General features: G+C 42.4%; 1 protein-coding gene across 4 annotated transcripts in view; it reads right to left on the reverse strand.

Moving 5' to 3' along the window:
* Positions 1–15,720, reverse strand: part of DLG5 (discs large MAGUK scaffold protein 5) — a 1,132,805-nt gene that overhangs the window by 862,580 nt on the left and 254,505 nt on the right. For all 4 annotated transcript variants that reach the window (XM_085608570.1, XM_085608569.1, XM_085608568.1 and 1 more), the window contains one exon: positions 3,723–3,850. In XM_085608570.1, the coding sequence (XP_085464696.1) occupies positions 3,723–3,850 (128 nt within the window). The remainder of the gene's footprint in view (positions 1–3,722; positions 3,851–15,720) is intronic.

The raw sequence follows: 15,720 nt of genomic DNA on the forward strand, positions 1-15,720 counted from the left end.
GTGTTGGTCTGCCCTGGCATTCAGGGAGCCCCCCAGGTGTTGAACCACCAGGGTAATGTCCTGATGTTCCAGCCATGTCCTGAGGTGGAGAGCCTATTGACAAAAGGTCCACAACTCCACCACGCCCTGTTTGTTGCAGTAACAAATGGCGGTAGTGTTGTCGGTGCACATCTACACCACTCCATCCTTCCCTCCCCCCTGACGTCTCTGATCTCCGCCTCTGCCAGGTGGCTGCCCCATCCCAGAAGTGATGCATCCATCACCACTGTCAGATCTGGTTGGGGAAGGGAGAGGGATCTGCCTCAGACCCATTCTTGGGTCGTGAGCCACCACTACAGTTTGTGTGCAGTTCCCTCTGAGATCTGGACGTAGTCTGAAAGATTCCCCTGATGCTGCGCCCACTGGAACTTCAGGTCCCACTGCAGAGCCCGCATATGCTATCTGGCATGATCCACTAGCTGGATGTAGGGGGCCATGAGGCCCAGAGGCCTCAGAGTCATTCTCACAGAAATCTGGGATAGACGCTGAAACATTGCTGTAGGAAGCTGGCTCTGGTGGTGTTTGCCCACTCGAGCTCAGGCCCCACAGAGTCGGGCAGATCCGCGGTGTCCGACCGGAACCAGAGGTTCAGATGAACAAATCCGGTGTTCACAGGAGACATAGTCTTTGGCGTTGAAGGCAGGCAGGTCCTCCGGGGTTTTCGAGGTTGCTAGCTGCTGGACACACCAGGATTTCGCAGGAGCATGTTCGAGTTGGAGACAAGCCAGTAGGGCTGGGGATAAGTCAGTGGGCATCTTCCTCTTGTTAGCTGCTTAACGGCTGTTAACCGTCTCTCAAAGAGGCTCTCAGGAAGTATTAATTCTCTTTGAAGGCAGAAATGGTCTTTTCATACTCCTTGTCGTTCCTAAATTGGATAATGTAAGGAAACCATTTTTGCTCTTGCGCATCCTCTAGCACTCTTAGATTCTTTTCTGCTTCTTCTCCTTTATCCTCCTATGTCCTCATGTTGAGGGGATGACATCAAGGTTAGGAAAAGGGGGTTGACCTTTAGCATGAGCTGTAGTTAGGGTGGCTGCAGAAGAGAAATTTGGTGCTACAGGAAGAGGCGGGGCTTCAAATGTTGAATAAAAGTTATGCAAAGTGCTTTCCAAGTCTCTTATCAGATTAACAGAGCTCTGCAGCATAGGAGGATCCCGATAATGTGCTGTCCTAACAGTGTCATATGTTTCTGTATACCGCTGCACATTATGGTGCCACTCTTCCTCCTGAAATCAGCGGCTGCCTGCAGCTAAATGACCATATCCAAGGTCTCCTTGCTCTTGGTCTGCATTGTACTCCTCTGGTCTTTGCTCGACGTTGAGAAGACCAGGGATGTAGGCTGTACTAAAACTATCTCCATCACAGCTGTCTCCTTTTTCCGGTGTATCAAAGATATTTGCTGCAGGCACATTGGCAACACAAGTGGTCATAGCACGCACAGTGTCACTCCTGTGAAGTAAACATAATAGAGGGAACCTTTTTTTATATACCCTTAAAACCGATTTTTCAAAGAGTTGACAAGACAGGTGTCAACATAGCAGGTGTTGACTGGAAAAAGACATCAGATAGAGCTTGAAGTACTGACTGGGCTATCAGCTGGCCCTCAATGACTAGATCCACAGATGTAAGTGGTTCAATGGTGCAGAGGTTAATGGTGCCTGAGGCATCTTGTTCAATGATCGAGTAGTCATTGATGACCAGTTAGTCATTACATCGGAAGAGGTTTGCTTAGCAGCTTCTAAAGTTATACACAGCTTTCGTTCCTTAGGAGGTGGAAGGCAGATGCTCTGTTGAAGATGCTTTTCCTGGCACTTCTTTACTTACAGAAATGTCGAATTCCAAGCTTTCAGTGCCTTCTTGGAGTGGGAGGGTGCGCAAACCCTCACACATGCATGTCGTGAAGATGGATCACCCTTACTGGCTGGAATTCTATAACGGACACAATTTTCATTCTCAGAGCAGAAGAATTAACTGCCCATGTCTATTTAGTATCCTGGTAAAATTCCCCTTTCCTATTATTTTCTTTTGGAAGAAGAAAACTGAAAGCCTGTTTCTTTATAGTAAGTACAATTAATTCTAAAAAAGGATATAAATGTCTATTCTTAAGCTTAGTAATATGCTTATCTCTGCTTCTAGAGGAAAGTATCTCTTGGAGAACTACTATTCACTCTTCATAAATATTTATAAATAGTTTATTAGCAAGGTTTTTATGACCTAGTACATTCACATTTCAGATGTGCAATTCACACACGGAGTGCATTCAAAACATATTTAGATACTGTTGATTGCAGACTACAGCAAACACAACAAGATGATGGACGAAGTGCTGAAACTTTTTAACCACTCGCCCTCAGTCACAGATTTGGGTTTAATCCATTGTTCTTTTGCTTACTATGCCACCCTAGTTTCAAGCTAGACTGGATGATGAGGAGTGTTACCCAGAAACCGGTCCCAATATGCTCATTTCCAGTCCAGGAAGAAAGACCTGGCTTGGCAGATCGGGCTGGACTGTTCCTAGGGGGAACAGGGTCACGACTGATTGTGAATATGGCTGGCAAGGAACTGGGGTGGCGAAGTGAGCAAAATAACAAAGATGGTTTTAATCCAGATCTAATAGTGTATAGGGGCCAGTGTCTGAAAAGTTTCAGCACTCAGTCCATCATCTTTTTGTGTTTGCATGTTCGCCCTAAGTTGGCAGGGTATGCCCAGACGTGGGTCCCTTGCTCACTTTGCCACTCTATTCAAACTAGCCTGGCTGATGAGGGGTGTTACACCAAAACCGGTCCCAGGATGCTGGTTTGCGGTCCAGGGAGGACCTGGATTGGCAGTTCGGGCTGGACTGCTCCCACGAGGAACAAGGCCAAGAATGATTTGCATATGGCAGGGTCTCAACTGGGGTGTCGAAGTGAGCCAAAGAACGAGGATGGTTCAACCCAGATCTAATAGTGACTGGGGGCGAGTGTCTGAAAAGTTTAAGAGCTCCGTCCATCATCCTATTGTATTTGATTGCAGACTACATTCACAAGTAGTACCAAGTCTTCCAAATAATATGTCTTTGTTAAAGAAGGAATTTTTCCATTCCTTCAATATGCCCTCTACCTAAATTTGTTTAGGTCTTATTTGAAACTTGCTCTATTGTTAAAGACTGTAAATAAAAGTGAAGGTTGTATGCTGGTGAAGGAAGTTATTTACATGGAATTTTATCTTACATTCATGGATGTTCATTACCCCTATAAGTGACTAGTGCTCCCAGCCCTCTATCTACCCCTCAACTAAACATTATCAAAAAGGTAGAGCAGATAAGTCATCTGGGAAGATTCATCAGGCTGGATAGGCACCATGTTTAAAATAATCTATTTTCTGAACTAGCTGTCAAAGAGGTGTTTTAATTTTGCTATGGTTTTTAGTGTTGCAATGTTCCTCCATGTCTGTCACAATCATTCTGGTTACGAATCTGATGACAATATCAATGATTAGGTAGGTAAGATTACATCTATGCACTGTGACACCATTTTAAAAGAATTAACAAACATATCTGAAGTGTCAAAAGGAAACGGATTTCTGTATGCTATCACAAAATACTTTCAGAATGGAAAAGCGTGGATTAAATACCACAGAACAACACTTACATTTGAGGAAAGAATGTGTCTCAGATGAAACCCAACTAATTCTCTTATACACACCTTAACCGGCCATCTGCAATACTGCCTTTGTCCACTTTGGAAACAAATATGCCACTGTCACCAGGGAGGTATGGTTCATTCATTCCTTCAGCTACATCAAAACCAAGCGCTTTCAAATCCATGTCCTCCTACAAAACAGCAAAATAGAATATACAGTCACTTCAAATAAAAAAAACAAGCAACAAATAAAAGAGGCACATGAAAGTATCTATGTAGTCATGCAACTGGGATTGACAACAAAAAACTTTAAATTTCAAGCAAAATGGTCATAGAAACTTGTAAGCCACTAAAACAATCATCTCAATAATATTATATTTATTTACTTTTATTAATTCAACTCTATAAACTATGCAGAGTGGCTGTAGGTACCTGAATACAAGAACTGCTCTAGAGAGGACCTCAATAAATATTAAACAAGAGAATAATGAAAACAAAGGCTTAAAATACTATACGCTACATTAGTCATCAATTTATAGAACTTGTAAAATAACTGAGTCTAATGTACTCCCCCCATTTAGACTGTGGAGTGGAAACACACTAATTTAATAGTAGAGCTAATTACCAAATAAGAAATTAGAAGACTATTGATGTGAAACTTGTTCATAAGTACAATTTTTTCTCTTAAATAACTCCAACACTGGCAGTACCTCATACTTCAGTCTCCGGAGAAGGTCATAACTGACAGCATAATAGAAAATTGTATTCCAACATAATAGAACAATTTACTTACCTTCATTAATGTGCTTTCTGGTATAGACTATATTTATCTACAGATTCTGCACCTTTTAAATGCTCCCCCAGGTGTCAGACTGGATCTGGAAAATCTTCAGCAGTACCTCTGTGTGCCAGTAGATAATGCAGATGGTTCCACATCGACGTCACTCCATGACAGCTGTGACATGCACAGCCACTTATGCGCGCTGACATCAGTTATTTTCTAGACGCTTCTGCACCTGCAGAGCTAATCAGATTGGTGGAGTCCAGTGAGCAGATTCCTATATTGAGGTGTTTTAAAGTAAAGAGATCAGTTCAATGAACAGGGAGGTGGGAGGGTAGGTGAGGATCTGCGTTTAGCTTTAGTCGCTAGCAGAAAGAGCGTTTCTCGAGATTAGTAAATTGTTCTTCTGATAGAGACGTCTAACTGCAGATTCCTCACCTTCTGACTACATAATCAAGCAATGCCTCCTAGGTGGAGGGTCCAGCAATCGGCGCAGACTAAAAAGTCCTTAAGGAACCAGTGGGCACAGTGATCTTCTCAGTGGACCTGGTTGTCCAGACAACACTTTGTGAACAAATGGAGGGACATTCATATCACTGCCTAGCAGTTGTCCAGAACTGGGCCCCCACAGGGGTAGCAGCCGTGGCTCTGGTGGAATGAGCTTGCAAGCTCTAAGGTGGCTGATTTTTGGCCTATGCGTTGCAGATCTTAAAGTAGAGCATGATCTAGCACCAGATGGTCCTTTTCTGCACAGCGTTACCTTACTTTGCTCCAGTGAATAAGTCAAAGAGCTGATCGTCCACCTGATGGTCTCTGGTATGTTAGATGTAGAAGCCAAGGGCTCCTTTCAGATCTAACTGGCTAAGTATCTCCTCCTCTTACGAGGGGTGAGGCGGAACAAAGAACACCAGGAGGGAGATGTGTAGGAAGCTGGCTCTGTATATACTATACCAAAGTGAGGTATAGTGTGCAGAGTTCAGTGGAACCCCAAAGGTAGGCAGAGGTAAAGTTAGATAGCACCTCACTCTCTATCTGTGGTAGTGTGGTCGAGCAGTAAGGCAGTATCAGAGGACAGTGTTAAGCATTTGTTGTGCACACTCAGTCAGCAAATTAATTCACACACCCAAAGACTGAACTTCAGACCAATTGTTTTTGTATAAAAATATTCTTTTAGTTGTTTTATTTCCTAGAACAAAGCAACCCTGGCACAGGTAAGTGATAAGTACTTTGCAGTCAATATACAGTTTGTAACACAGTTTGGATTGCAATTGTAAATGCACTTTGTTTTGACTTACAGTATTGTTTCTGAGAAATGCAATGCTTTGTAAATACAGTGCATATACTTCGATTTTCAGTAAGATTACAGGTAAGTTACTTTTGAGATTAATTTTCTTACACAGAGTAGTATACCTATATATTACTCTGGGGCATTTCCTGTAAACAGGTAAGTAAAATTACTTATGTTAATTAGTACAATTTTAAAGAATTTCTTTAGGTTTTCTAACTCCAAACTTTTCCAAGAAAAACAGTCAATGTTATCCTAAGGAGGAAAGAAAACAAGTTACTTACCTGTAACTATAGTTATCCAGTATTGGTATCTTTCATAGATTCACATGCCTGAATCATTCCCGTCGCCGAAGCGGGTGTCCCACGGTAAATACAAAAGTAGTGCCAAGAGTAAATAATAGTAGTAGGCTAAAAGAAAAAGGCCTAAGTCTTAGTAGCCTATCTACATCATTATAGCAAAAAGAACCAAAGATTGGTCCCAGCTAATCAGCTGCTAGCACTCTCTAGAACCTTCCCAGCAGAGGCAGTTCTCCTCAGATTTTCCTAGCACAAGTGAGAAGTAAGTATCCCAGATATAGAGAACTGACTAGCCGGGGAGGAGGGTGGGTGCATGTGAATCTACGAAAGATACCAATACTGGATAACTGTAATTACAGGTAAGTAACTTGTTTTCTTATCCAGTATTGGGGTATCTTTCATAGATTCACATGCCTGAATCAGAGTAGCAAGCAGTATAATCATATACTGTCGTTTACAGATGGTGGGAGACACTGGTTCATAAACTCCCAAATAGCATCCTCAGTGTTTGAAAAACATCTTTCTCTCTGCTTTTTTTTTTTTTTTTAAATGGAGTAGTCTTAAAAAAAGCAATGCTATACCCAAGTATTATATATATATATATAATATTGTATATATATATACAAACAAAGACTCTTTAGCCTTCCAAAGCTGGTAACGCACTCCGAGCCAATGGACTTTCAAAAATGCTTTATTCCACCATGCTGACAAACCAGTTTCGGTCTTCACGACCTTTTTCAATGTCAAAGTCCATTTACCATTCATCTCTTAAATACACGGATGTTAAACGACATAGAAAGAGGATTTCAATGTTCAAATACATAAACATAAGAGGGGCCTCTGTGCCTCTGAATTGCAACATAGTGGCCATCTTAAAGACACTCTTTACTAGTCATCGTATTGTTTGTCCAAAATTAATTTGTTGGTTGTTTTGACCAAAGAAAAGCAATAAACATTCATATAGTGTTGTTATTCACTCTCATTGTGACATTTAAATGTATGGTTGTTATTATAATGCCAACTTTTTTAAATACCTTGTAAAGGTAATTTTAGTTATTAGGCCCTGAATGGGCTAAGACGTATTGTCTCACTTTTTTTTCTTTTTTACGGTCAAGCCATATAATAGAATATAATACAAATAACATCATCATGTATTGTGTTTAGAAAATGGAAGGGGGCAACATGGAAGACCATAAAATGACTCTAAAGTATGATAACAAATCAATTATACAATTAATTGAGAAATGGGCGTCCCATCAACTCATTCAGTTCATTTAGGTAGATGACATACAATATACAGTTGTTCCCATTCATGTGTTGCAACGGCTTGGTATTCTTTATATTTTACACATTGGGGGAAAACAATTGTAGAAATAAATACTAATTGGAAAGAAACAGAACAGAAAAGGAGGAGGAAGGATTGGGAGAAAAACACAGTTATTGAAGATTGTAAGGTTGTTATAGTTTTCAAAAGTATTAAAACTTTTTCAATTTTTGAAGCTCTAAAGCCTTTGAACTTTTTTGAAGTCTTTAAACCAGAAAGACTGCCCACGAGAATATATTCCTTTTACTACATTAACCCACGTGTACCCATAGTTCCTCTTCACTATTTAGACCAAAGGGTGCCATAGTTCTCAATTCTAGAATATATCTAGATTCTAGCTGGCGTAGTGTTTTAACCCTATCGCCCCCTCTTTGCTTTAGTGGAATTTGGTCGAGGCAGAAATAACTTAGTTTACGGCTATCACTTTGATGATGTAAGGCAAAGTGTCGTGCAACTGGATAGTTTTTGTCGTTATTGGTAATTGCAAAATATATATATATATATATATATATATATATATATTTATATATATATATATATATATATATATATATATATATATATATATATATTCACTGAAAAAACCATAGGTTTCAGGGGCGTTATAGTTAGCTGGACTTTTCACTCGTACAAAACCATTGAAATTCCCCCGTTATAGTTAGTTCAGCTAACTATAACTCGCGCTCCCGCAATGCACTGCTGATGACGTCACATATTACATCACTCATGACATGGTCAGTGACATCACTCATGACATCACTGATGACATCTCAAATGACATCACTGGTGACATCATCCAGTGAATGTGTGTTTTTCTGAAAATTACATATGTTTTATATATGTATATCTCAAGGTCGATGGAAGAATAAATGGGTATATAAGTGTCTAAATGGATGATTTGTTTTTGAAAAATTGATTGTATAACGGACTGATTAAGTGTATCTTAGTGAATACATGGCTTAGTGAGTAATGTTTAAATGTGTAAATATCTGTATCAGTCTCTCACTTTCTGTATAAGTGGCTGCATGGGTTGTGAGTAGCTACATGAGTGTCTATATAGGTTATTAGTTGGTTTTTTGAGTATCAGTATGAGTGTCTGAGTGTCTGTATGGTTCGGTGGGGGGTATTACGTAGTGCATGAGTGAGTGACTCACTGTTTGTATGTGTTGAAGACAGCATGTGTGCAGGACTGTATGGGTGGATGAGTGTGTGCATGGGTGTGTTAGTGAGTGATAGACTGTCTCAATAGTGTCTTTATGAGTAACTACATATGTTTTAAACTAGTATATGTGACTATTGGTGTATATATGTGAGACTGTGAGAGTGAGAGATTGAAAGAGTTCCTGTATGAATAAGTATGTGTTTCTATAAGTGATTGTTTAAAAGACTAAGTATGTGTAAGTTTCTGTAGAAGTAAGTGTGGTGGTGTGTGTATAACTGTAAATGCAAGTAAATTGATGTTTGATTCTTTATTAGCATGAGTGACTATGTGTGTGAGTAACTCTATGGATGAGTGGCGTTGTGTAACAGGATGTATAGGTGTGTGAATACATATGATGAGTGAGTACATGTATGAGTGACTGTATAGGACTGTTGGTGAATGAGTGGATGTGTATGTGGATCTTAGAATTACTGAATAGGTTGTTGTAACTGGTATTGGTATGTTCATTGTTTTGAACATTATTTTTGAATGTGTGTATCAAAGGTTATATTAGGGGCAGAGGAGGTCTGCCACTCTATCACAAGGATGATGTCATTAGTGATGTCATTTGAGATGTCATCAGTGATGTCATGAGTGATGTCACTGACCATGTCATGAGTGATGTAATATGTGACGTCATCAGCAGTGCATTGCGGGCGCGCGAGTTATAGTTAGCTGAACTAACTATAACGGGGGGATTTCAATGTACGAGTGAAAAGTCCAGCTAACTATAACGCCCCTGAAACCTATGGTTGTTTCAGTGAATTTCTACGGTTTTTTAAATGCTAATTCCGAACTATAACGTGCCTGAAACCTATGGTTTTTTCAGTGAATTTCAAAGGATTTTTAAATGCTAATTTCTAACTATGCCTACAGAGATAGGATATGTGAAGAAAGAAGAAAAAACGCACAGAAAGAAAAAAAAGAAATGCAGAAAGAAGCAACAGAAGTCCTCAAAGACGAAGAAAAGTGCAGGAAGAAGGATAACCTGCAGAAAGAACAAACAGAAGAGCAGAAAGAAGCCTTGTTGCAAAATCATCCTGTACCCTCAACTTTTTCAGACGGATACTGGTGGTAACTGAGTCTGACTAACAAGTCCTAGAGCCAGTGCTATGTTAAAAGACACTCAGAATACAGTGAAAACACCTACATACAATAGGGAACACTATGCGTTGGGGTCCCCCTGTGATCAGCATGACCTCCTCTGTAAGCCCCTAGTATATAATAGGGCAGGGGATTAAAACTACCTCTTAAAACGCGCCACAGGGCGTGTTTGCACACGTCACCTCAGGCCCCGTCCCCTCACTTCCCCACTGTGTAAACACGCCCTGTGGCCGTTTTTAGTTGGGAGATTAAGTTCATTTGAATCCTGAGGGTCCCTAGGGTCCAACTAGCCCACTAGGTACCTCCAGTATGCGCCACAGAGCTGCGTTGCAGAGAGGTGTAAAAAGTGGCACGGCCTGGACCACCTCTCTGCAACGCAGCTCAGTGGCGCTTACTGGAAGAACCTGGTGGGCTAGTTAGCCCCCAGGGGCCCTCAGGATTGAAGGGGAATTATTTCCCCAACTTAAAACGCGCCATAGTGCGTGTTTGCACACGTCACCTCAGGCCCCGTCCCGTCCCTTCACCACTGTGTAAACGCGCCCCTTGGCCGTTCTGAGTTTAGAGATTAAGTCCCCTTGAATCCTAAGTTTCCCTAGGGTCAAACTAGCCCACTAGGTACCTCCAGTAAGCGCCACAGAGCTGCGTTGCATAGAGGTGTAAAAAGGGGCATGGCCTCAGAACACCTGTCTGCAACCCAGCTCCCTGGCGCACACTGGAGATACCTGTTGGGCTAGTTGGCCCTCAGGGACCCTCAGTATTGAAGGGGAATTAATTCCCCAACTTACAACTAGCCAGGTGGCGCGTTTGCAGAGTGCTGCAAGGAGGGGGCGTGGCCTCCAGCGTGATGCCGGTCTTTTATTTATTTTATTTATTAAGAAGGAGGGCTGTGTGTCCCCCCTTCTTTTTCTAATTTACTGGCCCTGGGGACCCCATCCCCCAGGGCCTGCACCCTAATTTTGTTTGTTGAAAAAAATAAATTAGGCCCTCCCAAGGCCTTAATCGGCCCGGGGACCCCAACCCCCGGGTCATGGCCTTTTTTTTTTTTTAAATTTAAATTCTTTAGGAGGGGGCTGCGTTGCCCCCCTCCTCAGGCCACTTATGGCTCCGGAGACCCCATCTCCCGGGGCCGGCCTTTGTTTTTTATTATTTTAAAAATATATATATTTATAGAAACACCTAGGACATGCTGGACAAACCGTATGTACCTATCACCATGACGATTTGCGTGATATTCATTAAAAGGCGACTATGCATAGAATGAATCCACATGGAATGTATTTAAACCGCCAGTAAAGCTCTGACGTGTCTGATGCCCTACCATGCCTAATCGCGGCGCCCCCTTGTCGTTTATTTATACAAACATGGGAAGCTATTGACGGGCACATTTAATATACACGCACACAAAGCCATTCAAAGGGGATTCGACAAAAATTCGACCAAACTATGAAAGAAACCCCCCTCACGGTTAATAAAAAACACATCCACCGCCGGATGTGTAAAACTTTTTATTTTACTCTCTGGAAAGGAGATGAACCTCACTTGAGAGTCACAGCGTGCTCCTGGCTGAGCCCAATGGTGTGTTACACCCACCAGTGCCCGCCGATTGCCTCACACCTCGGTGTTGTATTCCACCAGCTAGTGCGTATGCTATGACACTCTCTAGCCCATATGCACTGTAACACCACCCCGTGAATATGTCATGCCACACTTACCTTCGCACGGGTTATATTGCCCCATCTAACGCGCCTTCCTCAATGCCTCTGTTATAACGCACAGCGCCATGCCATACATATTACAATCTGGGATCCATATCTTTGTCACAGTGCATATGCAACGTTACACTCCCCAGCACATATTTTATATTACAACTTTAGAGACTGGTTATGTTACACTACACTGCCCTGTGCATATTACACTCCAAGGCGCATATCGCATAGCACGCGCTAGTTCCTGTGCTATCTCGCGCTCTCCAATGAATCTGTCATTGCGCACAATGCATTGCATATTATATTTCACGCCCGGTTCATCTTATATCACACTTTTTGGTGCATAGTTCATACCATATACTACATCTAGTTTTCATTTTCAATCGTGCTCTCAGGACTATGTTCTATATAACACTGCGTCCACCTACCCTTTTCACGGGCATTACATTTTGCGATGGGGGTGGAGGGTCAGGGTTTGCTTCTGCCAAGTGAGCCCGGAGTCACAGTCACAAACGTCCTCTTCTTCCTGAATAAAAGTGAGATTATGCTGCATACTTGTTCATATTTTAAGTAGTTCGCACAGATACACATTTTAAAAACAATAAAGTTCCTAATACCCACCTTCTCTGAACAGTTAGCTTGCTGCCCCATCCACCTCCTCCCTATCCTCTGTTGTCTGAATCCATGGACTAGCATCCTCCCTCCTGCCATGCATGGTCTGATGTGCTTCCACTGCCCTCCATTTAGCATGATGTACCAGTCCACTCCTCCTGCCCTCCATTGCCCAATTCTATGGCCCATCATTGACCTCCTGCTTAGCCTCTGTGCTTAGCTTTCTGCCCCTATTCTCCTTCCCCCTGCCCTCCGATGTCTTTGTGCATGCCCCTGCTCCATCCTTTTTGCCCACTATGTTCCATGGACCTGCCACTCCTATCTACTCTGAGTGTTCTGTTAGGCTGCCACTCCCCTCCCACCTGCCTAGCATTGTCAGATGACTGTAACCTGTCCCTGCCACCTCCACCCTGCCTGTCCACATGCCATGCCCCTATCCCCTTCCTCCTGTCCTCCATGGTCCATTTTACTGCCACACCCTTCTGCCCTCCCTGATCTGTTGTGCTGCAACTGCTCCTCCTGCCTGCCCCGCGCGGTCTGTTGTGAGGCCCCTTCCCCTGAACTCTCTTGTCTGTGCCCAGGTCCTGACCCTCCCTTCTACCCTCCATGGTCCTTTGTGCATGCCTCTGCACCCTCCTTCTTGCCCATCATAGCCATTGTGCTGCCACTAACCCTCCCGCTTGCCATGCATGGTCTTCTGTGCTGCCATGGCCCCTCCCACCTTCCCTGTGTGGTCAGCTAGCTGCCCTTGACCCCCTCCCACCTTCCCTCCATGGTCTGTGTGTATGCCACCATAGTCTCATTGTTGCTCTCCATGGTGTGTCTTGTTTCTAGTGCCTATCCTGCCTGACCTCCATGGTCATCTTGCTGCTCCTGCCCTGCCACCTTGCCCCCAGCCCTCTGTTTCCATGTGACCCCCTATTCCCTCCCTCCTGGCTTGTCTGTTCCATTGTAATGCCCCTGATCCGTCCCTCCTGCCCTTTATGGTCTGTTATGCTGCAGCTTTCTCTCCTGTCTGTCCATTATGGTCAGCTAGCTACCATTGCCTCTTTCCCATCTGTTCTCTGTTGTCCATGTGCATGGTCCTGTCCCCTCCCTATTGCTTTCTATGGATTGTTGTGCTGCACTCCCGTCCCGCATGCGCTGTGTGGTGTATTGTGCTGCTGCAAATCCGGATGCCTGCCCTGTAGGGTCAGTTTGGTGCACCTCTCCATGTCCCTCCTGTCCACTGTTATCCGAGTCCATGTCCCTACCCCAATTCCTCCTGCCTACCATGATTCAATGTACCATACTTGCAAACATTTTGAACTTGGTAAGAGGGAGATTTGAAAAAAAACTGGGGTATTGATTTTCCCCTTTGAGTTACATTGAAAAAGAGGCGATTGTAGACAGGAGACAGATCAAATAAAGTCCATTTGAGCTTAAAAACATTGGACGTTTCCTGGCTGAAACGGGTCTGTTGGCATGTATGGTTGTACTACCACTGCCTCTTCCTTCTACCCACAATGGTCTATTATATTGCCAAAGCCTCTCTTGCCAGTCCTGTATTGTTGGTTTGTTGCCCCTGGCCCCCTTTCCACTGCCCTCGATAGTCTGTTGTGCTGCCACTGCCCTTCCTGCCTGCCCAGTGTGGTCAAATTGTTGCCTCTGCACTCTCCTACCTGCCTTCAATTTTCAGAGTCCGTGCCCCTGGCCTCTGCCTCTCAACAGTATCCCAATGAAAAACTAGATTGCTAACATTCTATCTTTATTACAAAAGTGTGGAACGCCTGACGTCATCTTGATGTAATCAAAACTGTAATACCTAGAGTATTTCCTTTAGAAATTACATATACAAGAGGGTCTTATTTGCATCAAAATTATGGTTAGTGCTCTAAAAGACTAAAATAAGGACATATTTTCTGAGTTTTCAAATAGCGAGAAAGCACTTTTAAATTATTTGTAATCTTTATGTTTTTTTATCCAGTTGACCACTTGATTAAATGTTGCACCTTGGCGAGAGGATGTGGTGTTACTTCCAGAGCTGCAGACTTTGCAACTGGGGAACCAGGTTGGAGTTTCTGCTTCAGCTCAACATTCAGTGATTGTGGTCAAATCACTTAATCTCCCCATGTCTACAACAAAATGAATTTGATCTTGTGTGATGTAACCAATGCTCATTTAAAGCATTCCAATACCTGACAAGTCTGCACTATATAAAACTGCAAATACACAAAAAATAAGTGTTTTGCACACTTCTGTCATTGGGCTACATGTGGGCTACATCTGGGTGATATTTGTGCTGCATTTAGGCTCTTTTGTGTCTGGTGGCCATCTTGGGAGATTTATTTGTTATGAAGTTTCCTCATTTACTGCAGTCTCCTCAGTAGGAAATGCTTTCAGTTTTTTACTTTGATTCCATCAAGAAGGTATTCAGATACGTCACACATTCGCCATAAATTCTGAATGTTAGCACTCTAGTTGCTCATTAGATCACTGTAGTAAAGCTACTGCTCACCACGTAAGTCTGCTGCTGGTATTAAAAGTGCATGTTTCAGTCTGCATATCAGAATTTTTTTAATGAAATAGAAGAGGATTTGAGAAGTCACTCAAAATGTGCCCTCATTTTTCTTTCTTCAGCACTAATCATAATTTCTATGGCAAAATGAACCCCCTCATTGTGTTCCTTTTTAAATTAAATGTTTTAAGTGTTACCAGTTTATTCCAATCAAGATGGCTTCAGGTGCGCCATTCTTTTGTCATAAGTAAGACAGTAAGCGCTCTAGTTGTTCTTAAGAACACTCTGGGACATTCTGTCATTGGGCTATACTTGGGCTACATCTGGGTGATATTTGTGCTACATTTGGGCTCTTTTGTCTCTGGTGGCCATTTTGGGAGATTTATTTGTTATGATGTTTCCTAATTTCCTCATTTACTACAGTCTCCTCAGTAGGAAATGCTTTCAGTTTTTTACTTTGATTCCATCAAGAAGGTATTCAGATACGTCACACATTTGCCATAAATTCGGAATGTTAGCACTGGCAAAATGAACCCCCTCATTTTGTTCCTTTTTAAATTAAATGTTTTAAGAATTACCACTTTATTCCAACCAAGATGGCTTCAGGTGTGCCATACGTTTGTCATAAGTAGGACTGTTAGCGCTGTAGTTGTTCTTTAGAACACTCTGGGAAGCTGCAGTAGAACACAAAGGAATCAACTGACAGTCTCTGCCCTTGTTGGATGTACATGTTTACTGAGAATGTCAGACTTCATTCTCACATGACTGAGAAAGATAATGTGAATTTACAGAAAATATGCTCTCAGTTAGCTTATAGATCACCTTCCAAACCTCTGTGGGAAAAGCATGAGAAAATAGTTTTCTCTCAAACATGATTCATGATATCACAGCAGAAGGCTTTTTCACATGGTAAAATCACCTTAGAACACACCACAATTCCTAAAATGAGTATGGTACCATCAACAAATGATTTATAATGTAACTAAAGTCTTAAAACCTTCTATTAACTGCAATGCTTTTTAATGAGGTGCTATCATGTATATTGGTCCCAAGATGGCTGCCAACACTTCTTGGATGAAGTGCCGACAGCCAATCAGATCTCACGATGAGATGTGTGGTTAGGCTCCGCCCAGATATATATGTGATTTTACTTTTGATTTTCTCAGGAACTACTGAACGGATTTACACCATTTAAGCAAAAGGCACATGCCTGACCTGAGGACTACCTCTTTGCCAAATTTCAAGTAATTCT

The sequence above is a fragment of the Triturus cristatus genome, chromosome 1_2 (genome assembly GCF_964204655.1).
Source record: "Triturus cristatus chromosome 1_2, aTriCri1.1, whole genome shotgun sequence".
Taxonomy (NCBI): domain Eukaryota; kingdom Metazoa; phylum Chordata; class Amphibia; order Caudata; family Salamandridae; genus Triturus; species Triturus cristatus.